The 25,965-nt window shown below is 44.8% G+C and overlaps 1 protein-coding gene across 1 annotated transcript in view; it reads right to left on the minus strand.

The window, feature by feature from the left end:
* Positions 1 to 25,965, minus strand: part of HYDIN (HYDIN axonemal central pair apparatus protein) — a 2,950,008-nt gene that overhangs the window by 758,845 nt on the left and 2,165,198 nt on the right. Inside the window, exons 64-66 of the mRNA XM_086945295.1 lie at positions 21,433 to 21,693; positions 21,173 to 21,315; positions 882 to 1,100 (exon numbers count right to left, since the gene is read on the minus strand). Of these exons, the coding sequence (XP_086801421.1) occupies positions 882 to 1,100; positions 21,173 to 21,315; positions 21,433 to 21,693 (623 nt within the window). The remainder of the gene's footprint in view (positions 1 to 881; positions 1,101 to 21,172; positions 21,316 to 21,432; positions 21,694 to 25,965) is intronic.

Genomic DNA, 25,965 nt, shown 5'->3' on the forward strand with positions numbered 1-25,965 from the left:
GATATTAACCTCAAGGGGAAGTGGTGGAAGATTTCAATGCCCCAGAAGTCCTGGGAATTCAGGTAAGTGGCTCTTGGTGTGACAATGATAATGCTCTGGAAAAAAAATACATTTTAAAGTTGGAAAGAAAGAACCACAGGCATGTCTAGTAACATTGTATCAGGAAGATATATTTGTGGATATGTTTTAGTATTGTGTTACTCTTCAAATTGAATTTGCACTCTATGGTGAGGCATGATGGAGAGTAAGCGTTGTGTTATTGAAAAGCAGATGTTTGTCCTGTGAGAAAAAACACGGCAACATAACGTGTATTTGTAAAGCACACATTCACTGCAAAGGGTATCTTGGTGCTGAATAACATATGTTTATTGTTACTTAACTGAATGGTGCTCATTTTATTGACCTCAGAAGCATGAAAGGCTAAGTGGCCCCACCAGTTTTTGAACTGTGACCATGAGGTCAGACACTGGCCCCTACAGTAGAAGCATTAGTCCACCAAGCCACCAGACCCGGCTTCGGTAGTGTGGTTCATCGGTTTTAGAAAACAAATTGCCGGCAGATATGTCAGCTTATTTGGCATTTTAGAAAGATCCCAAACTAAAGGTGTATAGTTGGATGAGACAGTTGTTGATGATACATACCCTAAGCCTATTCAAAGGCACATTTTCAGACAACACTACATAGTATCAACCATTACACCTTGTTCGATCATCTTCTTGAAGCCAAAAAGGTATTGCTCTGACTTTTGTTAACTTTGTTTAGAATCCTCAGAAACAATATATGCAACATTTAGAAGTCAGACTGAAATCAAACATTTGATAGTTTTGAACAAGCAGAAGAAGCTAGAACATTGTGGCATTCAGCCCTGCTGCACAACCTACCTTTTTCTTAATTGGTAATTGAGTTGTAGAACTCCTACCAGAATCCACCCATTTAACTGTTCTGAGCCGGTCATCCCAGTCTGGAACCTGGTCAGCTGGGATTGGGAATGAGATTTTTGCAAGCTGGCAATTGAATAAAGCTTTATTCAGAGTAATGGGTACATCAGACTCTAGGGTCACTGCAATGTCCTTTGCACACCCCAAGTGAAGGTGGCCTACCTGGAAAACAGCAATGGAAACAGCTAGTTCATATGTGTTCACTCCAAGTGTTATAGAAAGTAACATCTTTTGCACACAGGCTTGCAACAGGTAAACCAACAGTTTTAATCTGTTTAACTTTAAAGCATCAATGCTGTCGTTATTAAAACAGGCATATGTGTTTAATAAGTTACATGATATTTAATGTTTTTATGATGTAAACCTAATATACATTATTTATAATATTAAATACATTAATGTTTTGGCTACAAAGTTGGATGTCTTAACTTTAAATACATTAAAAAGAAGTATATATTTAACTTTTACAATTCATCAGAACCATGTATTCAAGCTTTACAGCTCATCAGAACCAAACATGAAGCAGCAATTTCAATTGCAAGAGTAAAATATACATGTTTTAAACATAATTCAAAACATCAATAAAGAAGTCTAGAATGTGTGCTTTCCTGATTTTTAATAATACTGTGATATAGTGCCATGTATTTTTGAACTTATTTTAAATTCCGCATGAAGACCTCTAGAGCTCCACAGGAGGATTTCTACAGCTATCTCATCATAAAATTAACACAAAAAATGTCACAGATGGAGTTCTAGAACTGCCACTGACTAAACTTCCAACAGGTGGTGCTTTAAGGCTGTTCCTCAACAGACCTTTGACAAGAGGAAAACTGTAATTTGCAAGGTTTTCACAAAAGGATTTCCAGATTTGTGACACATCTATCATTCAGATTTAGATTTTCTTCATTAATTAAAATGTTTATAGAAATACAAAATCCTCATATCTGTACATCAATCAACAATACATGATAAGCACCCTTACACAATATGCAACATTCAACTCCTCCGACAACCTTGACCTCAAAATCCAGAACCTCTCGAATGGGATCTCCACTGACGCAGACACCATCGCCCGCATGAAGGACAACTCCTGCAACAGGCCTGCAAAGCATGCAGCGGGTTCACCCCTGATCTACTGACCCTCAAATACGGCAGTAAGAAACTAGAGAGACTCTGGTGCACCAGCAAGAACTCCTCCTAACTCAGCTCATTCAGATCCACCCTAAACAAGTACCACCACCACCTCAGGGAGACTAAGAAGAATGACACCAGCTGGCACTGAAAAAACGATTCACCCTTCCCAAGCCCTCTGCGACACCCTATCGGGCTACTTCCACCAGAAGATTGCAGATATCTACAGCAACTTCGACCCCGAACCCACCAACTTCAAACACCTCCCTGCTCCTACTAACGCCACGACACCCACTGACTTTCCGACTGGAAGCAGCTCTTGATCCAAGACACCACCATTGTGAACTCAATCCACTCTGGTGCACCCACAGACCCCTGACTGCACCACATCTACAGCCTAGGGAGAGAAGAAATCAGCAACAACCTCACCAAGAACCTCAATGCATCCATCACCACAGCCTCCGTCCTCGCCGTATGAAAGCATGCAGAGGTCAAACCTCTCCTGAAAAAACTCTCTGCTGACGCCAGCGTACTCTAGAACTATCAACCCATCTCGCTACTCCCCTTTCCAGCCAAGGTCCTGGAGAAAGCCATCAACCACCAGCACACAGAGTACCTCAAAGGAAACAACCATCTCCACGAGTCCCAGTACGGCATCTGGGGCAACCAAATCACAGAGACTGCCCTGATTACAGCCACAGACATTAGACACCTACCTGACCAAGGGGAAACAGCAGCCCATATCTTCCTTGACCTCTCGGCAGCCTTCAACACAGAGTTCCATCACACCCTCATCACCAGACTCCAACATTTGGGCATCCAAGAAATTGCTCACAAATGGATTGTCTCCTTCTTCTCCGGCCGAATGTAGAGGATCCACCTACCACCTTTTTCCTCCGAAGCCACAAATATCATGTGGGCGTCCCCCAGGGCTCCTCCCTCAGCCCCACCCTCTACAACATGACGCCTCTAGGTGAAATCCCCGGCACCCACAAACACAACATCATCTCTTGCGCCGACAACACACAGCTCATCCTCTCACTCACAGAAGACACCAACATCACCAGAGCCAACTTCCAGAACACCTAGTCCGACGTTGCCAACTAGATGAAGGTCAACTGCCTGACACTCAATTCAGAGAAAATGGAGATACTCATTTTCAGAAACAACCCATCCCCCTAGGATGACTCTTGGTGGCCTGCCGCAATCAGCCCTCGCTCAGACTCCATCCAACCACGAACGCAATGTCAGAATCATCATGGACAACTAACAATGAGGAACAAAGTCAACGCTGTCTCCTCCTCCTGCTTCCACACCCCCTGCAAGCACCTCAAGATTTTCTGAAGGATCCCCATTTCCACCGGAAAAACAGTCACTCAAGCCCTCAAGTCCAGCCACTTCGACTATGGCAATGCACTCTATGCCGGAACCACCAAGCAACTTCTCAACTACCTCCAGACCATCCAGAACACCACAACAAGACTCGTCCTCAACTTCTCCCGGAGAACCAGCACCTCCCCCAACCTCAGAGCCCTCAACTTACTCCCTGTACAGGAAAGATGCCTCTTCAATTTCCTGACACATGCCTTCAAGGCCCTCCACAACTCCGTTCCCACCAACATAAACCACCACCTGACGATCCCTCGACCCACCAGGGACATCCGCTCCACCTCCATCGCCCGGGCCTACAACCCCGCATCCGCCGGAACCGCTGCGTAGGTCGCTCCTTTTCCTACCTCACTGTCAAGTCCTGGAACGACCTCCCCTCCACCTTCACACAAGCCTTCACTTGAATAATTCAGGAAGAAGCACAAGACATGGCTCTTCAATCAACAACGTTAGGACCTAGCGCCTGGAGATCCCCGGGCGACAAGCAGCGCTTCACAAGAACCCTGTTATTGATTCAAATGTACATTCCAGGGATTTTTCTTATGTACTCCTACTGATTGGTAATCCAATTTATATTCATCTCCGCTCCTCTATACTTGGCCTCATTTAGATTTATTTTCAAAAGCAAAGCCCTAGTTATATGCTAACAAATGTATATTCAATTTTTCAATGAGCATCACACAGTTCTTCTACGGTGAAGCAAGGTTGGCTATCTAGTCATGCCCACCCATTTGTGTTAATTAAATCTTTTTGAAAAACAACCATCTACATCAAGCTGGGAGCCCACCAATCTATAGCCCCGGGACAGCCAACAAGTTCTAAAAAAAGTGTGATGTGGGTCAGTAAGTGCATTACGTAAGCAACACCCATGGAGCTACTCGTAGGTACTCACCAGTTGGCTCACTCGGTCATCATTGACATCTTCCTGACAGAAAAGAAAGTGGCCTAACTCTAAAAAATGTGAAAAGTAAAAGAGATAGGTGTAGCAATTAAAGTAATATCTTAGCATCTATAAGCCCTGTAATGCAAGGAAGGCCAGCTATACTCTCCCCAGGTTAAAATTGAGTTGCGGACACCTGTCACACTTATCCTTTAAATTTTGATAGTGTTGCACTCAGTAAAATAATAATGGAAAGTTTAGACCATTTTAACCAGAACGGCTGACATGTTTAATTGCTGATAACTTGGCAACAATTTCATGAGGGAACAGGGACTCAACTCCACCTCGAGAGTGCACCGTACCTGTAGGGGTTGATTAAAAAAAAGAAGAGAAACAGGACAGAACCAGAGACATGCTTAGGTTGTACAGCAATTCATTCACAAGAGTCCTTGCTACTGAGAATCCTTTTTATCTTGTGAAGAATTGAATAAATACGTTTTCTAAAGAAACAAGGACTCTTGTGGATGAATTGCTGTACTATCTACACTGTAAAAAGTCAAGAACTACTTGAATATTGATAATTAAGGGTGTGTGCTGGTCACGTTTGTTTTATTTTACATACTTCTGTACTGAAATATTCAGTAAATCCCTACCAAACACAATACTGTAAACAATAATTGCTTTGTTATTTTCTACAGTCCTAATCAACACATGGTTAACTACTGCCTGATTTTCTCACCCACTTTTCGAACAGCACTCTGAAACCTGCAGGATGACATTCACACTTCTTGAAGTCACCAAATGATTCCCAATTCCAAACACTCATGCTAAGAATGGTATTTATAAAATATCACAAAGGATAGGAAAGACAAATTGAGGCCAAAAGAAAGGCTATACCACAAATAACATAGAGAAGATAAAAACATCAAATTGGAATTGCACATTTCATTAAATGTAACTGAAACATTAGTAATAGATATTAGTGTTCTTTACATGCAGGAATAAAGGGTTACAAAAATAATGCCCTTTGTTTAAGTGGAACGAGTTACGTTAACAAATTTGAACTAATGAGATCGTAGAAGAGGACGTATGAAAATGAGGGAATAGGTTTTTTAATAAAATCGGGTGTCTATTCAACTGTTCCCTCCTAGTTAGTAGGTCTGATTGTTTCCGAAAGAGGACTAGGCCACCAGTGAAAGATTGTTTTAGCACCAACGAGGTTAGCTGTATTGAGATTTCTGAAAAATAACAATTAATGAACAGAATGTTTAACAATGTCAAACATTCACCGCAGTACAAAGATCTGGGCCTAAATCCATCGTGTTTTTTTTAATTCCCATGCCATTCCAGTTTAAACCCAGCCATATTCAAATCAGTCTTCACACTACTCCCCATGGCAACATTCCAGCCCAAACTGCAAGGCCAGGTCTACCCAGGACTGGAAACAAAAATCCTGAGACCGGTTTCGGGGTTTCACCCCTCATCAGCCAGGCTAGCTTGACTCCAGTGGCATGGAGAGAACTGGACCCACATCTGAGATTTCTAGCTAAAAAGTGTCTTTCCACCTTACACCCCCAGACCTTTAGAGAAGGTAAACAGAGTTGCCAGATAAGACAGGGTACATAAAAGCCTGCAGCAACAGCACATTTTAAACTTTATTCTAGTCTGGATTTAGAGCCTGTTTAATTACCTTTACACCAGTGAAATGAGGGTACGTTAATTTTATTAGGGCTAGCACTGATAGACCAATATTAATTAATAAAACAGTTGCCAAAATCAAATAGAGAAATGACGGATATTTTTTTAGCTGGTTGGGTGTCACAAACTGCTTCACTCTCGTCAAAGAGTGTGGAAAAATGTTTGAAGATTTGGGTAACTTGTTTATGTGTAATGTTAATGTGTTTTTATGTCAAAGATTTCACAGAAAAGGGGAGAGATGGGTAGAACTAGCCCAATTCTATTGATTGGTGGTGAAGAAGATCAATTTGGAACATTAATTTGGTGTAGTCAGTATATTAATATACAGTGACTCCAGAGTCCACCAATATTTCATAGAGAGGTCTAGGTACAGATTGAATAATGTTGGTACTGAGATAGTCTTGTGGACACCAACATCATTGGTAGAAACAAGGTTCCCAATTATCATCATGCGGTGGCAATGAGAGGTATGTGGTAAACAAAATCATTATCTGGTTGCCAAATCACATTCTAGCAATTTTAGCAGCCTGTGATGAACAGTGTCAAAGGCTAGTGACACACTAAACAAAACGAGTAGCCAGGGATTGCCAACACAAAAACAAGCATTTGCAATGCAGTAGGGCTCGCATTAGTAAAGTTTGAGGGATTAGTATTGTAAATGACAAATTTATTATTTATGTTTTTGTTTAGAAATTTTGGAAATTATTAACTTTGTCATGTACAATGCTAATGGTGTTAACTTGTGGAAATGTGACACCTATAGCATTTGTAATCCGTTGCTTGTGCTACACAAGGGCCGATATAACAGCAAGTTTAAACATATGCAACAGAAGCAATTAGTGAGAGTTACCACGAACAGCAGGACGACGGCGGGGGTGAAAGGAACTACAGACAGCAAGAGGAGAGCAGGCCTGCGGCCGTGAATAAGTGACGGCGGGGGCAGGGCAGCGAAGCCTTTGATGTGCCAAATGCTGCTGGGGAACCGAGTTGGAGCGTCGGCGTGGGCTCAGCATCCTGTGATTCTGATCAAATAACTTTATCTCCCTGCGCCTACCACACAATGAAAGTGTCTTCGTGTAACATAACTGGTGCGCATGTGAAGCGCTCCAATCCCTGCGGGTCGAGTTCGTGTTATATAAAATCTGCACACAAAAGAAGCTATGAGCAGAACGGGCTGCAAGGCGATTCCGGGTAATCGCTGAAGAGTAAATGGATCAATATACGCACATCCGTTTTAGTTGGAGAGCAAAGGTCACTAGTCTGAGTTTGGGAAGATCCAGAACAGATAGAAAGAGCGCATAGCTCTATTTTAGCAGGACTGGCTGGCTGGCTGGCTGAATCGAGGGCAATCTACCGAAATGAGCGGTGACATGTTTCCAAGTATCAAAAAAAAAAAAAACAACAGCAGACCCCACTGATCTAAACAACTACCGCCCTATTACAAATATTCCCACCCTCGCCAAACTGTTGGAAAAATGCGTACAGCTACAACTGACTAAACACATAGACAAGTTTGATCTCCTCAACGCTCATCAATCAGGCTTACGTGCAGGGCACAGTACCGAAACAGCCATGACGCACATAGTGGACGACGCCCTCCAAATCCTAGACCAAAACAAAACCTGCCTCCTCATCCTTCTGGATCTCTCCTCAGCATTCGACACAGTTAAACATGAGAATTTACTCGAACTGTTAAACACAAGAATGGGCATCTCAGGGACTGTTCTCAAGTGGTTCACCTCCTTTCTACACAACCGCTCACAAAGATTCAAAAGCAACAACCTGATGTCCTCTCCGGTACCTGTATCACTAGGCGTCCCACAAGGATCCTCCCTCTCCCCTACACTGTTCAATCTAGTTATGGAACCTCTCACTACTTTGCTACAGACATCCAATGTTCACTTCCACATGTATGCCGACGACACCCAACTCTATCTCAAAATACAATCCCCCAAGGACATCATGCTTCTGAACACCACGATCAGAAACACCCAGTCCTGGCTTGCAGAGAATCACCTCAAACGCAATGCCCTGAAGACCGAGTTCCTCCTGATCTCTCCTCCCGCAAAAATCTCAACGGCTCAAACATGGCTTAAGCAGTTAACAGCTTTAAATGTACAACCTACCGTCATAGACTCAGCAAAATCCTTAGGCATAACACTTGATGCCAATCTCAACATGCAGCAGCACATCAGCAAGGCAACCAAAGGAGCGAACTTCCAAATCAATACCTTGAGGAAACTTAAAGCCTTCCTTCCAGCCAAAGACTTCCAAACTGCAGTACAATCTATAGTCATCCCGCACATAGAATACGGAAGCACCGCCCTCTGCGGGCTCCCACTAACAACTACGGCACCCCTTAGAGCGTCCCTTAACGCTGCAGCGAGACTCATCACTGGCTCAAAAAAACACTCGCATATTTCCCCTGACTTTAAATCCCTGAACTGGCTGCCTTTTGAAGCCAGAATACATCTGAAAATCGCCTGCATGACTCACAAGGCTGTACACCATAACTCGCCCAGCTACCTCACTCAAAAGCTGACAATCTCGGGTGGCTCTAGAACTACTAGAAGCACAAACAATCTTCTGCTGAAACCTCGAAGATTCAGAAAGGAAAAAACCTATAAACGCTCCTTTTCAGGAATGGCGCCCAGGATCTGGAACTCACTCCCTCCTGAAACCAGGCTCATCTCCTCCAACAAACTGTTTAAGAAAGAAGTAAAAGCGATCCTCATGGCTAAATACACATGATCTATTAACCTGTATCTCTCATTTATCCGCTCCGTAATACCGGCCTGACCCCTTGGTCTACTAGTACTATTTGTATTATGACTTATTTGATTGTATATGTTCCCTCTTTGTACTACTTGTACCACTGGTATTATGACTTATTTGATTGTATATGTTCCCTCTTTGTATTTAGATGTACTATTGACGCACCTGTCTGACTTGCACACTGTACCTACACCACCTCAACCATCCCTACTTTTGTACTACTGATGCACCTGTGTGACTTTACATCCTGCACGCACCTACCTCAACTATGCCCACCTTTATGTTATCTCCAAAAACACTTGTAGCACGTTTAAATAAGTATATGCATACTTTTGTACTTTTATATTATTGTTTGACTATGTACCGTGTACTGACACTACCTCACCTATGATCTACCTCCGGTTTTTCTTTGACCTACCTATGTAACTATGCATATTGTACCTAACTACCTCAACTGCTACATGCTATTACTTCATCTCCCCCTGTAAAGCGCTCTGATATCTGCAAAGATCTTGTTCGCGCTATATAAAACTTTCAAAACAAAATAAATAAATAAATATCTCTAATGACAGGCAGCACAGAGTGCATGCATTCTTTATAGCAGACGGAGCATAAACGCAACTCAGGAACAGAGCAAGAGGAACATTTACCAAACAAGCACTGGGGGAAGAGAGCAGGGGAAGTAGAAGGGAGGCACGGCCTGCGGCCGTGAATAAGTGACGGCGGGGGGCGGGCATCCTGTGATTCTGATCAAATCACTTTATCTCCCTGCGCCTACCACACTATGAAAGTGTCCTTGTGTAACATAACTGGTACTCATGTGAAGCGCTCCAATACCTGGCAGAAATTGCATATGATTTCAAGTGAGTGGTGTGTGGCATGGCATCAAAACATGACATCTGGAAAGCTATGAAAATAACTATGGGTACTCCTTTCATCATCCTCATGAGGGTGAACGGCTGAGTTGAGTCTGTGACACTTCTCTGTTGTCAACGTTCCTCTTCTGAGCTATCTTTCCTTCTGTACTAATTTTCACGATGAGAAGTTGGAGTCTGTTGCTTGTGCTACACAAGGGCCGATATAACAGCAAGTTTAAACATATGCAACAGAAGCAATGGGTGAGAGTTACCACGGACAGCAGGACGACGGCGGGGGTGAAAGGAACTACAGACAGCAAGAGGAGGGCAGGCCTGCAGCCGTGAATAAGTGACGGCGGGGGCGGGGCAGCGAAGCCTTTGATGTGCCAAATGCTGCTGGGGAACCGAGTTGGAGCCTCGGCGTGGGCTCAGCATCCTGTGATTCTGATCAAATCACTTTATCTCCCTGCGCCTACCACACAACGAAAGTGTCCTTGTGTAACATAACTGGTGCTCATGTGAAGAGCTCCAATACCTGCGGGTCGAGTTCGCGTTATATAAAATCTGCACACAAAGGTCACTAGTCTGAGTTTGGGAAGATCCAGAACAGATAGAAAGAGCGCATAGCTGTATTTTAGCAGGACTGGCTGGCTCAATCGAGGGCAATCTACCGAAATGAGAGGTGACATGTTTCCAAGTATCTCTAATGACAGGCAGCGCAGAGTGCATGCATTCTTTATAGCAGACGGAGCATAAACGCAACTCAGAACCAGAGCAAGAGGAACATTTACCAAACAAGCACTGGGGGAAGAGAGCAGGGGAAGTAGAAGGGAGGCACGGCCTGCGGCCGTGTATAAGTGACGGCGGGGGGAGGGGAGGGGCAGGGAAGCCTTTGATGTGCCAAATGCTGCGGCCAGGGGGAAAGCTCGTGCATGAGAGCAGGTCACGTGATTGTGATTCACGTGAACTGTTCAAAATCCTCTGGGGCCTGAAGTTTGGTTTAGCTGCATTAGGGCTCTTTTCCTATTCCTGCGGAATAGGAAGGGCGTGCCCTAATGATGCAGTATAGGTCACTGAAGACCTTCAATGTAGCAGTCTCTGCACTGAATCCAGCCTTTAAATCTGCCTGGAAAAAGGCAGGGAGAACATTATTGACTCATTTGGTTACTTATTCGGTTATTTATTTGAACAAACAATGACTCTTCCTAGCTATGAGAAATTAGAACTTTGCTAAGATATTAGTCACACACTTGAAAATAAAGCTGGATTTGATGATTTGTTCTAAAAGAAAGTCTTGAAAATAGTTTGTGATTTTCAGCTGCGTTATCATTTTTGATAATACATGATGTTGTCCCATATGACCACTGATTTAAGAGTGGAGACTATCCACTTGTGAAAAGTTAAGTATGATTTTGTTCACAATATCTTTTCTTATGTCGATGAAGAACAAAAGTAGTTTGCTACAACTGGTGAGTATGGAAGCTTGTTTACATGGATGCATAATATTATTGCTGCTGCTAATGATATAGTCTTTTGGTATCCCTTTCTAATGGCATTTAAGAGTTTGAGCTGCACCATGCTTTTTCTTAAGAATATGCATTTCTTCTGTGTTTAAATAGGGATTCGGTAAAACCCTGATGGCTGGGTTTGGAATGAAGATCTTTAAGGGGTCATTTATATCAAGAATAGTTTTGTCATAATCCCTCTGGAGTGTGTCCATATCATCTCAGATAACAAGATAATTTATTAGGAACAGAAAAAAGCTGGTGGGTTCTGTGATCCCCTTTGTGGGACACAGCCAACTTTTTCTGATCTTCTTTGTAGGAAAGTAGGATCTTTCTGGCTTAGTTAGCCCCACGTTGTGCCTGCTGTCAGTGTATTTTGACTGTAGTACACTGGGATCCTGCTAATCTGGACCCAAGTGTCAGTGCTCGTTCTCTTCAATTCATTGTTAAGAACTTTTACACCCCCAATTGATATACTTGTGTACCCCTGTAAGTCCCTAGTATATGGTACTAAGGTACTTAGGGCATTGGTACATCACGGCTATCCCATGGGCCGCAGCATGTATTGTACCACCAATGGGAGCCCATGCAAACTGTTTCTGCAGGTCTTGTTTATATCCCGGTCACTCCACTTTAAACCTATAAGTCACCATAAAGGTAGGTCTTACATCCCACAGACATGGTGCATGGTTCTAAAGTGTAAGGTTGCCCCTGCAGGAGCAGAGACACCCCTACAAACCCCTGAGTCCATTCTCTGGCTTTGTAAATGCGGGGAAGCCATTGGAGAAACATCCTTTACAACAAAACTTTTACAACGCAGTGCTTTTACAAAGCAGGTTTTACAACGAAAACCATTACAACGCATTGCACTGGGGGGCGCTCTAGGATAGGGAGTAGTTTTAATTTACTATCCAACACCTTCCCTACTATCCACGGGGTCTGGAGTTGGAATAGTAAATTAAACTATTCACTATCCAGCACCCCAAAGCGCTATGCGTTATAACAGCATGCGTTGTAAAAACTGCATTGTAAAAACTGCGTTGTAACAGCATGCGTGGTAAAAACATGCGTTGTAATGTCATACATCCAAGCCAATTTATGGTATTTAGTGGACAATAGCAAAGTCGAGATGTCCAGCTACATAATGGCTTCACCGGACCCGGTCATGTTTGGTATCAAACATGTTGGAATCATGCCACTACACTGATTACGGTGCTAGTTGCATGGTCCGATATACTGTGGGGCTCATTAGAGGACCTCCACCATGTCTACCTGTGTAGCCTTGCAGGGTCGGCATCCAAGCCAGTGCGCTTAACTCGGGCAGGTGAGGGCAGAACAAAGGATTTCCTGCAGAGGAGAGGAATAACCACCTCTCCTTTAGAAATGGGGTGCTTACAAGCGCTTCCAGACTGCTTTGAAGGGAACATTTGGTGCCCTCCTTGCATAAACCAGTTTTCCCCAGTTCAGGAGACCTTGGCTCCTGCTCTGGAGCAAAACTAAACAGAGTCAGAGTGAGCACCCTCCTGTCCAGCTCTTCCCCTGGGAGGAGTCCAGAGCTTCCCCAGGTGGCCACTTGATTCTACCATCTTGAATCTTAAATGGGCAGAGGTTCCTGAGACAATCTGACTGGTCAGTCCACCTGAATAGCATCCCTGACCCCTCCTGATAGGTGGGTCTCCACAGAAGTAGTGTTACCCCCTTTCTGGGTTACTTAAGGGCTCCCTGGAGGGTGGCTCCTTACATTTATCCGGGCTTCGTTTTCAAAAACCAACTGCCTTCCCCTAAAGATCTATCTAAAGATCTATGGTGTTAGGCACTGAACACTGCTGCTGGACCGAGCCAGGAATCAAGACAAAGACTGCTTCTGGTACAAAGGGTCCTACTGCAAATTCATCTCCATGGTCTTCCAAGTTCCACAACTTCTGTGGCTGTGCATCTTTCTGTTCGGAGTCTCCCACAACTCTGACTGCATCCAGATAGCAAGACAGAATCTCCCTTGGAGGGAAGGGGCCTCTAGCCTCAATGACGACGACCAGCTTCTGGATCCTGCTGTCCCACAGACACCTCTCGGCTATGCAACACAGGTGGTGGTTTGTTGGCTCTTCATAGGCCTGGCCAGTCTTCACTGCAACTTGGGAGACTGTAATCCCTCTCTAGCTGATTGGAAGTGCATCCCTGTGCACCGCGTCTGTTTGCCGTTACCAAGGCTAGTTAGCTCTCCTGCCTGAATATCTTAATGCTCCAAGAAGCCCCAGGAATCAGCATCACACAGCCTCAAGAGTGACTTCCTCCCTGCTTCTCCAGCAACGTGGGCATCCATCTTCTGTGTGCTGCAGACGCCTCCCTGCAACTCCCAGAGCCTGCTGCCAGAGAATCCCTCTGGGGTCTTAATTGATTTCTGCTCACTCTCCTGTTTGCTGAGGGCTGGCCCTGACATACCCTGGCTGGGTGAGTCCCACAGATCGTGCTGGTATGCAACTAAGCATTGTTTCATGCAACACAACTGTTGTGTTTGCCAAGACTTATTGATGGTCCTGCTGGCCACTGACCCTCCTGAATTCTTCAATCGGCGTGGGAGAGCACCTGGATGGCTCCTGTGCTCTGCATCGTCACTTGAGCTCCAGAGCTGCATCTTCAAGACATTTCCTCTGGGTCCTCTGGGAAGAGCCCTGAATCTATAATACTCCAACTGGGACTTCCCCATGTTATTCTATGGACGTTGACCTGGGGTATCACCTCTGCACCCAGGTGCCTTGGGAAATCTAACTATTTACCTTTGGTGGTTTCTTGCTTCCACTGGTCCGCAGATCCTTGGGTGGTTGTCTCGTTGGGGTACTCACCTGGCATTCTATTTTCTTAGTATATGGTTTGGCTCCTCCATCGGGGTCCATGTGTTTTATGTGTATTACTTACCTGTTTTGATGTATATTCTATTGTGACTTGATATCTCCGGGTATGAGGTATAGCAAGGTAGTTTTAGAGTTCGTGTATGATAAATACAAGGTATTTTTTCTAACGCTGGTGTGGTTCTTTTTTGTGTGTAAGCTTTACTGAGTGGTAATGTACCCCCTTTACACCCACCTGAAATAGCCTTAGCTGTTCTTCACAGCTACCCTTTCAGAGATTTGGCTATCAGAGACCACTACAACTATCATTAAGGGTTATATGAACTCATAGCAGGATGCGTCACCAATAGGTGTACAGCATATACTGAACCAGCCGAGTACATTGTTTTTATTAGTTGAGGGTGGGTGTCGGTCATGATAAGAAAAGGCTTGAATAAGGATTCAACACAAAGGAGGTTTCCGAGTATGACTTTTATTATGGGATGGTAGTTAGGAAAATTGATTTAAATCCTATATGTTAAGGAGGTTATTTACTTCATGATAATCTTTGTACTTTAACGTTTTCAGTATTTTCTAGTAATATGTTTTTCACAGAAAGCATTTTTTAAAATTCTTTTTATTGAGAGAGCGACAAAAAAGAAGAAGCATCAGGTGACAATTTAAACTGTTACAGGTATCATCGTTACTTTCCATACATCAAAAAGATACAATCCAGAATAGTGAGGATGGATCAAGGATACTCGTGCACCTCTGCATCATCTTGGCGCATCGGAAGCACACAGATATCCTCACAGTAATGATTCCAAGCGTCCCCCACTTTCCCCCACTTTGCAGGACACCCTCTAGCCGCATACACTGAGCGTTCTCTAAACAAGCACCAATCCAAATCTTCATCCCATTTCCCTACCCAGGGCGACTGGCTTGCTCACCACAACTGAGTAATATTACGCTTTGCTATCAAGCATGCCAATGTCACCCACTGCTTGCTGTACGCATTCAGATCTGTGGGTTCCCAAACATTCTGGATACACCTGCAGGCCTCCGGCCTTAACTCTACCCCTAGGACCTCTTGCATCTTCTTGTGTATCTTCTCCCAGTACGTCTGCACCACCGTACAGTGCCACAAGATATGCATGAACGGTCCTAGTCCCCCTTATCCCCTCCTGCACTCCACACCCTCTGAGTGACCCATTCGGACCAGGCTCGGCCCCGTAACATATGACCTATGTAAGATCTTTAATTGCACCAACCTGAGACGCATCTGTATCGCCACCACCAGAGGAGAGGAAACTGCCTCCCGCCAGTCCTCATCATTAAACTCCAGCCCATCAGCATTCCAGTGTGATTCTCCATATTATTTGTGGGTTTCCTGTATATTAAGGAGATGGTCTTTTCAGGGAGGTGACCATCCAATACCTGGTCTTCAAGGGGGGAGGCGTCGGGAAGCAAAGTGTCTATGGGACTATGTGCAAGCAATGCATGGCTAATCTGAAGGTAGCGGTAGTGTTCACAGTCGCGAAGGTGGTATTGTTGCTGAAGAGAGTGAAATGTGTGGACCATGCACCCTCCCCAGACATCTTTAATCTGTGTGATCCCAATGAGGTCCCATTTGTCGAAGCCTTTAGACTTCCATAGACTTCCCAGTTTCTCACAGTTCCACAACGGGGTGGCGAGTGTAAGCCTCCCCTCCCACTTCAGATGTCTTTTAGCCGCATGCCACACCTGAACAGCATTGTCCACTTTGAAAGTGATGTCAAGGAAGTCGATGGTCTTCCTATTTTAGTTCATGGAAAATTGGATATCGTTATTTCTTCCATTAAGCCATACGCAGAACTCTTTCAACTGATCCTCTGTACCTGACCAGATCATGACCGCGTTGTCTATGTATCTCTTCCAGACTGCTATGCAGTCGATGAATGGGTTGTTGTGGGAGTACAAGTGTTCCTTTTCATAATCATCCATGTAGATGTTCGCCAGGCTGGGTGCGTATGTTGCACCCATGACTACTCCCTTGCATCAGAAGTAGATCTGTTTTCTGAACACAAAGTGATTCTTCTTCATAGCAATTCCCAACAGGTCAATTAGGAAATCTGTGGGTATCCAATGTGGTGCTGGACATTTGTCCAGTGTGGAACATACTACATCTATCGCCTTGGCTTGGGGTATGGATGTGTAGAGCGATGAGACATCAAGTGTCACCAGGAATTGTGAGCCAATGTCAAATGGCTGATCTTCCAACAATTAGATAATATGCATATAGTTGCAGACAAATGACTTGGTTTTGGAGACCCAGGGTTGTAGTAAGTGGTCAATGAATTGATTGATTGGTTCCAGTATTGACCCACAACCTGAAACAATAGGTCTGCCGGGTGGTTTCTCCATGCGTTTGTGTACCTTGGGAAGAGTGTATATTGTGGGTATTCTTGGTTCCTTTCTATTCAGGGATTCCTTTTCCGGTGCACTCAGGAAGCATCTGTGTAGACCCTCTTCGGTTAATGCTTCAATGAGGGACTTGATCTCCATTGTGGGATCTCTTGGTGTAGGTAGGTAACTCTCCCATACATCCAGTTGTTGCTCAATTTCTTCTATGTAATCCCCAGTGTTTTGCACCACCACTGCTCCACCTTTGTCCGCCGCCTTGATGACAATGGAGCTGTTCTCACGTAGACCATTCAGTGCTAGGGGGCTGGACAGTGGGAAGGATACTCCCATGTCCTTTGTCCAGGTTTGTGCCAGAGTGGAAACCAAGAGCTCCCTGAACTGGTTTGAAATAGAGTATACAAGGAGGGCACCAAACATGCCCTTCAAGCAGTCTCAGTGGCACTGGCAAGTGACCCCACCTTGTCCCAATACACCAAGTCCTGTCTGGTAGGTTGTCATACCTCCCTGTGACAGGATACCTATTGTCCTGCCTTCTTCTGCTTGAGCTTGGCTCAGCAGCAGGAGGGCAGAATCGTGTCTGGTCGGCAGCAGCCATAGTTTGCTGCAAAGGTCTAGAAGACTAGTACTGGGAGCACTGAGGGCCTCCAGAAGGAGCTTTACAATTGCATGGAATCATACACCAACACCATTTACGGTGTAGGGGTATGATTACTTCAGCGCCAGGATACCTGTCAGGTGACAGTTGCGCTCTATAAGTGTTTTAAATAAAATAAATAAATAAATAAATGATTACAACATGTTTGCTACCAAACATGACAGGGTTTGTTACAGCCAGTTTAGAGATGGTCATCACGTAATGACTCTATGTTTCTTAATGGCTGATGCAATTACAACCCGGGAGAATGGACTCTGAAGGTTGTAGGGATACCCTGCTCATGCAAGGGTGCCCTCACACTGAAAACGGAGCACTCTGCCTTCAGGATGGAATGGCCTGCCTTAGGGGTGACTTATTGGTTTTTAATGTAGTGACCTCAGATATAAGAAAATGTATATCTGTCGTAAGTGGTGCTAGCACCAGCATACACAGGCTGAAATGGCCGGCCTGTAGTCACAATTTGAGTGGTCTCTCATGGGTGGCATAATACATGATTCAGCCCAAGGGAGACCCCTGGTGTACATATGCCCTGGGTACCTTAGTACCATATACTAGGGACTTATCAGGGTACACCAGTTAGCCAATCTGGAGTGTATCCAAGTACTCGCCATGTCCAATTTAGGGAAGAAGCACAGATACTGGGGTCCTGATTAGCAGGATCTCAGTCAGACTAGTCAGAAAAACATATTGACACCAGCAAAAAGTGGGGGTAACCACGCAGAAGGATCCTACCTTCCTACGTATCCCCCCCCCCAAACTAAACTAAAGGAGATAGATCTAACCTTCCCCAGTTGAGTCTTTATTTCCTAAGTGGTCATATATGTAGTAGTCGACTGAGACGTTCCCGCCCTGTAGGGGCTTGGATCCTCTCATAAGTTTGATATGTCTACCTGTCAGCTGTTTGAGCCAAGAGTGTCTGATTAGGGAAGTGAGGCCCTTACAGGTTGGTCTCAACTTCTTCAGAGTACTGGCCGCAACAGAGGCCTTTCTCTCTATGACTTATCTGTACCTATCCCTGGGAGTGAACACTTGGGTGCTTACAGCTTTTGGTTGAGCCTGTTTGGCTGTGTAGGGCAAGTGAAGGTTTGGGACAGCCTTCTCCCATGTTTTACTTTGCCCAATAGGGACCATTTGGGGGATGTCACTTGCTAAGTGTAAGAGGGATCCCTCAGATTGCTGAGGATTATCCACCTGACTAGTACTACTAGGTGGGGGTCCCTAAACTGTGGAGGAGGGAATTCCTCTTGGCAGTGGGCCCTTTGGGGTCCACTGACATCCCTGGCCTCTGCAGCACTAGGTTGACTGAGGCCTGGCAGAGATAGACAGGATACCTGCTCCTGATGGGGTACCTCCTTGGAAGGTTCCCATGCCCTTGGTGAAGACAGGCCTGACCTCCTCTGGGGCAGTTTCTTCAGAAGTGGTAGGATCAGTTCCCTGGGGAGGGGGACCCTCACCTAAAGTCTGGGGGGAGAAAGGCTTTTCTTTCTCGCTTGTGCTCTCTGTTGGAGCAGGGTGTGCCATTCTTTCAGGCTCCACTGCTCCTGGAATTCCCTGTGGTTGGACTGGGCCCTAAGGGTCACACCAACCTGCTCAGGGAGGCCTAAGATTTCTAGATGGGTGTTCAGTTCTACTTCACCCCAGGCTGAAGTTTCCAGATCATTGCCCAAGAGGCAATCTGCAGACAGGTTTGGGAACACTGCAAACCTTTTAGTGCCAGTTACCCCTCTCCAGCTCAGATTGACTATTGCCACGGGATGGTCTGTCCTAACACCATCAGTGTTGGTTATCTGATACATGTACCCAGGTAAAAGCGGAAGTGGGGACACCAGTTTTCCTGTCACCAAGGTGACACTAGTCCATGTGCCCCTACAGGCTAGGATTTTATGACCATTAATCAGAGGTTCCTGTCTAGAATTGTCCAAGGTATTGGGACTTACAGTAAAAGTGGCAAAACCCATGCCACCATTACAGACTAAGGTGGCCTGGGTGGGGGATCTGGCTAGGCCATTATCCACCTCAGTACCCCATGAGAACCCAATTAAAATTGTGGGTGCACTACTAACACCTGGAGGGCTTTTACTTGGGGCAGAAGGGGGTGTAGCAGTTGGGGTATTATCATTGCAAGCCTTAGGGCAATTGGAGTCCCATTCTTGTGGCCTTTCTCTTTGTAGACATATGAATAACGTTTCTTTCCAGGGGAAGAAGGAGTTTGGGACCCACCCCCAGAGAAAGACTTTAGGGGACCTTCAGAGGACTTCTCTTTAGACTTATCCCCACCTTTCTCTTGGGCTTCGAAAGAATCCTTCTTCCAGTCACCACCACCTCCATGGTTTTTCTGCTTAACCCTGGTGCGGACCCATTTGTCTGCCTTCTTTCCCAATTCTTAGGGAGAGGTCAGATCAGAGTCCATCAGGTACTGGTGCAGTAGCTGGTTCTGACAGTTATTAAGGATGTGCTCCCTCTTTATCAAACTTTACAATCCTTCATAGTGCTGTAGCTTGCTTTCATGAAGCCAGCCTTCCAGAGCTTTAATAGCACTACAATAAAGTCTACCCAGTCTTGGGTGTGTGCCTTCTGGGTGTCTCTGAACTTAATCCTGTACTGTTCAGTGGTTAAGTCAAACCCATCAATGAGTGCACTTTTCAGAACTGAATAATTTTCAGCATCCTCTTCTCTAACCATGCTCAGCTTATCTCTACCTTTGTTAGCAAAGGAGAGGCACTGGATAGATAACTGCCCACTGCCCATGAGGACCTTTTGAGCTTTGCAGGCCCTCTCCAAGGTAGACATCAATTTCTGAATGTTAACCCCCTCCTGGTAAGGAGGGACTATCCTGCTCAGGTTCCTAGGGTCAAAGGACGGTTCCCTGATTCTAGGTACACTTGGGCTGCCACCATGGGAATCTAATCCCGGGTTTTTCCTAGCTTTTTGGACTTCCAGGGCCTCAATGTCTATGGCCAACGGATCTTGGCAGAACTGGAGTCTAACTCTCTCAAGTTTGATCAGGTGGTATTTCTTCTCCACGGAGACCTAGATTGCCTCTGTCTGCTCTGAACGCTCCCAGGAGGAATAAAGGGGGACCTACTTCTTGGAACACCCTCCGTGCCATCTGCACTATCCCCTGGCTCGGAGTTCATCAAGGTGGAGTCCTCAGACTCCTCTTTCTCATGCTCAGAATTAGGGTCTGTAGGAGAGCAGGGCCTGCTTCCTATGGTTACCCCCACTTTTTGCTGTGATTCTCTGTTTTCTTTTTACTTTAGTGTGGCTGTGGACCTGCTAATCAGGACAACAGCCCAGCTGTTCTCTCTCTAAATTGATACCATGTACTTTAGGTACATACCAGATTGGTTCCTGGGTCACCCTTGTGAGCCCCTGTATAGTGTACCATAGGTACCCAGGGCATAGGTGCACCCTAGGCCTACCAGGGGCTGCAGCATGTATTGTGCCACCCCTGGTTTGCCTTCCAAACCGACACCACAGGTCTGTTCACACAACCTGGGTAAGGTGGTGTAATCACCCCTTACTTAGATATAGTATACCCATATCTATATACATATATAGACACATATACACCTATAAGCCACTCCTAAGGCAGACCTCGACGATCCTGGAGGTAGAGTGCTTGGTTTTATGTGAGAGGGTGCCCTAGCATGAGCTGAGCCCCTCTGCAGCTTTCGGAACCATCTCCTTATAGCTGTTCTATGATATAGCCATACCATATACTCTTAAGTGCATTATAATCCTCGCGGTTAATGCTAACTTTGGTTTGGTTTTATCAAAACATATCGTATAAGGTGTCAAACACTTTGGAATACTACCCCCCCCCGCCAGTCCTGGCGGGGGGGGTGCACCAGTAGCCTATTTTGAAGGTACCAAAGTACACACCATTGTCAAATTTAGGGAGGACTCATAGTGACTGGGGTCCTGATTAGCAGGAGCCCAGTCAGACTATTCGGAAAGCCGAATAAAACCAGCAAATAGTGGGGGTAACCATGAAAGCAGATCCTACTTTCCTACATGCATGATATGCCATCAGCATACATTCTAGAGCCAGGTACTGCACCCTATATAGTCAAAAAGCAGTATTGTGAAACATTGTGGAACAGCTTTACATACCTGAGGAGAGAAGCGCACTGGGGGGTCAGCTGGCCATTCAAACCTCATGACATCTGACTTACTACGATTGGTCATTGTAAATGTTGCCTGATAACGCTTTCCAACGTGACAGTCCCCAAAATGAAGGTGATCAGTACGGGTTGCTTTAAAAAGAGAATAAAATATGGTCACTAAGATATTTGGAGATGAAAGCATGTGTGCAATTTCACTTGTTCAAATTCCTTCAATCTGCACACACAACAGAAGTCACTATTGCTCACCCTCTACTTGATCGTCTTCCAGCTGCCCTTCAGCATTTTCCAAACTGCTGACCGAGGCAAGATTGTGGATGTTGTCCAGGGTGAGATCATCCTCATATCCCTCTCCCACCAACTGCACATTGTTCTCCTCATATTGGTTATCCACCACTGCCAAGCGGATTGTGGCCTTGAAGGGAAGGGCCACATTGGGTTTGAACAGCACATCAAATTCAGCCGATTCTCCTGAGTTCAAGATGAGGGAAGCTGTATGAGCTTTGCGCCCTGCAAAGGACAAAAAGACAAACGAACAACAGATAATATTCAGCATGAAAACACCAGACAAGTCCCATCCTTTGAGAATTGACTGAGTAGGAATTGGCAAAGTCAACAGGACTCGCTTTTAATGAGAGATTGTCAACCTATTTGTTGGCCAATGCTTTTCATTCTAAAATGGCATCCGTCATCTTGTAATGGCAAATGAAAAAGGCAAGCTGTTACATATGCATACATACGTGGCCACCGTCATGAAAAGTTAAAACATTACATTTCATCATTACAAGATGGCACCAGCAGGATTACCCATTTGGCATAATGCACAGACAGCTATTTTAAGTCAACTATTCCAACATGACTAAAGACCGTTTTAGAACAGTACATTTAGAAAATAGACATGTGTGCGAGTGCAATACAAAAGAAGTGAGTGACCTAATGGCAGTGAGCAGTTGCTGGACCCTTGCAAAAAGGGAAAACAATTATCAGAGGAAGGAGTAGGGAGCATCGGGTGTGAAAGCAAGGTGCCCGGCAGCAGTGTGCAGCTGCTGGGTTCTCGCACAAACATCCTCTGGGAGATGGGTTCATTATATATATATAATGGGGGGTGGAGGGCAATGGACGAGTGAGGATGAGGGGTGTTAGTAAGAGCAGATGAACAGAGAGGAAAGTGGAGCACTCCCATAGAGTGAAGAACAGATTTAAAAATGTAGTCCACTCACATCACTAGTCAAAGGGTAACAAGTCTGCCAATCACAACTGATGTGAAAGAGTTATGCTCTAGGGGCAAACAAATACAAGAACAGGGAGGAACGCTCTCGAACAGGGAGTAGGGGAATTGAGAAATACAAATAAGCTAGCCGTCAAGGGACTGACTCAAGCGTACTCTCCATATGGTATTGTAGACAATATGGCGTCCACAAAATATAGCTCAGGCAGTCTGTAGCTAAGATCTAAAAAAGGATATGCAACCAAAAAATGCTTTAATCTAGAGTTAAAAATCAGATTGAAAATACGGATTCAATTACAATAGAGGGCAGCAATAAACATTAATAAACGGTAAAAGGAAATATGGCGCGAGAAAATTAAAACCAACTATAATATGGGAAAGAAGTGGGAATAAGAAATGAGACGAGAGCTGGACAGCTCCAAAATTGAGTGGAAGGTATTACTCGTTATAAAACGCGATTAAACTGCAAAGTGGTTCTAAAGTTTGTTTCAATTTTGATTGGTGATGACATAGTACGTTTTATTGGTATCTTTTATGGATGATGGAAAAAGTTAATTGTCCAAGAAGCAACTGTGCACCATAAGACTAACATACACTATAGGGGTGAGAGGATAATTAACGGCTGCTGTCAAATGGCAACATGATGTCAATAGGGCTATAAACACATTGACAAAGAAAGGGAGCTCTTTGTAAGAGCCCTGCAAGATACGACCAAGAATAAGGCTGTTGTCAGATTTACTAAAGTTACAGACACATGGGAATCTGCTGTGGGTACTACAATTGCAAATGCTGAATGGGATAGGGCGTGCAAGTACACGAGATTGGTTTTGTATACTAACAGATTGAAGTTACTACACTTTATATGGTTTACAGGAGCCTAGATATCTCATCAGCAGTACATTGACTGCATATTAATAAACCTGCAGGAGGCCCCAGGTGTGACTCAATCACAGCTGAATTCTGGCATACGCGTGATCTGTACAAATCCACGAAGGAACCCTTTTACTGATTCCACCAGGCTGCACAGCCCTGACTTGGTTTGAATCCAATGAATCAGTTTCATTCTTTACTCTCATTTATTCTTCTTTGTTTAACTATTTAGTTTAATCCACTCTTAACTTTTGCTTAATTCATTTTATTCAATCTTCATCTTGACTGGTTTTTCACAAAAGCACAGGAGTCCAAAGCAGGTTTCTCAAACCACGACGTTTATTGAACAGCCTAATGCATTTCGGGAAGTGCATTCCCTTCTTCAGAGGCGTCTGTAAATGCAAATATAGGTTTTAGCCCTCTACATTAGTTCTATGCAACAGTTTCTTTACTTTAAAAACAACAACACGACTCTTCAGTTAAAAAACCTTAATGGTGTGTTTGTCATATTTTCCAAACCATGTGCACAATAAATCAACCCGGCTGCTGTCAAATGGCAACATGATGTCAATAGGGCTATAAACACATTGACAAAGAAAGGGAGCTCTTTGTAAGAGCCCTGCAAGATACGACCAAGAATAAGGCTGTTGTCAGATTTACTAAAGTTACAGACACATGGGAATCTGCTGTGGGTACTACAATTGCAAATGCTGAATGGGATAGGGCGTGCAAGTACACGAGATTGGTTTTGTATACTAACAGATTGAAGTTACTACACTTTATATGGTTTACAGGAGCCTAGATATCTCATCAGCAGTACATTGACTGCATATTAATAAACCTGCAGGAGGCCCCAGGTGTGACTCAATCACAGCTGAATTCTGGCATACGCGTGATCTGTGTCATGAAAGGTGCTTTCTGGTAATGGTACTATATCACCTGTTAAGCTTTCTAGGATGACCCCATTGAGCTGGTACCCTAAACTATTCCTACTGGGAATTCCACCCTTCAATAAGGGGGTCAAAACTGAGTTTTACTTCCTGGCACTGGGTGCAATCTGAAGAAATTAACTAGTAAGACCAACTCACATGAGTTTGCACATCAGGGAGGGATGTTGTGGGAGGAATAATTAAAGGCAGACCTGGAGGAAACCTATTTAAGAATTCCCCCTTCCTCTACGTCTAGCCTATCAGTTAATCTAAAGATGGGTGGCATTGTGTGGAGTTACCACACTGTTCCAATGTAGGATGTGCATAACCCAAAGATCATATCCTGGAAGTATCTGACAATTTGGATGGTTACTGACTGAACGCCTTTAGCTGTGTCCCAGTGGTACTCTAATTATTTAAAAGATAATGTGCACTTAATGCACGTGCTTACTACTCTCTGTAAGCTATTTTATTTATTTATTTATTTTCAGGCGACAAACAGTAACACCAACAGGAGGAGACCTCTTGAATAGCGCTGGGTGAATCTCTGCAGTAATCCTGCTACACTCCGTCAGACTATATTTCAATACCCACTCGGTTTAGCCCCCTCCACATCTACCCCCATTATCGAGGCAACCGCTCCCGCCCGCTCCCATCCCCTGCGACCATGCCATGTGTCCACTGTCTCTGAATTTACGCTTGACCTGTGAGACCTACCCCAAATCCCCCACTCCTTTTCAGATGCTGCTATCGAATCATGATCCTTCATTGTGTGCTTCTCTGTGTTGCTTCACACCCTCCCCTTGGGAATTCAGCCCTTCCGGAACTGCACCCTCATTCCCGCTGGGTAATTGTGCCAGAAATAGTCCCCAGAAATGTTTTCGTCTGCTACGTGGTGGAAGCAATCAGTTGTAGTTATCTGACTGCGTACAGCAGTACAACAAATCATGCGTCCATCGTCTCACTGTGGGCGTCGGCCCCCTCATCCAACACAAGGCAACCACCCGCTTAGCCATAAGGGTGCCCATATCTACCAATCTGCGTATCGCCCTAGGCAGCTTTTTGGAGTATCCTAGGAGGGCGACCACGGGATCTGGGTCCAGCGGTATGTCTACTATTCTGCTCAGCTCCCGAAGATCTCAACCCAATATGCATAGATACCTGGGCACTGCCACGCCAGATGAAAGAAATCTGCTATTGGCGCGGCATCTCTATCACGTTGCTTCCTCCAGCAACCCATATCGGCACAGACGTTCTGGTGTGTAGAATACCCTATTAATGTATTTAAAGTGGATAAGCCAGTGTTTACCATGTAGCGATACTCTCCTTGTATTCATGCAGCAGTATCGCCACATATCGTCGTCTATCACTATTTGCAAGTCCCTTTGCCATGCTAGCCTTGCAGCAGTGTACCTGTTCTCCCTATGAGACATTGCTATTTTATATATATTGGTAACTACCTTGCGTGGGGATTCAGCCTTAATCATATAGGTAAGTTCAGGAACCTCCGGTGGCTAATCCAGGTCCTCTCCCAACTGGTTCCGCATGGCCCTGCGTACCCGGTAGTATTGGAAACGTTGCATTACCGTGCCCGCTCCCACTATCTAAGATGCCTGATCCCAGGTCTTCACTTTCCCATCCTTAAACAAGTCCCCCGCCGTCAGAATTTTTAATTGGTGCAGTCCTCTTATCACCCATCTGTCTCTGCAGGGAGCCAACCAGAGGGCCCACTCCACCGGCATACTAGGCGAGCAC

This window comes from Lissotriton vulgaris, chromosome 12 (assembly GCF_964263255.1).
Source record: "Lissotriton vulgaris chromosome 12, aLisVul1.2, whole genome shotgun sequence".
NCBI classification, from domain to species: domain Eukaryota; kingdom Metazoa; phylum Chordata; class Amphibia; order Caudata; family Salamandridae; genus Lissotriton; species Lissotriton vulgaris.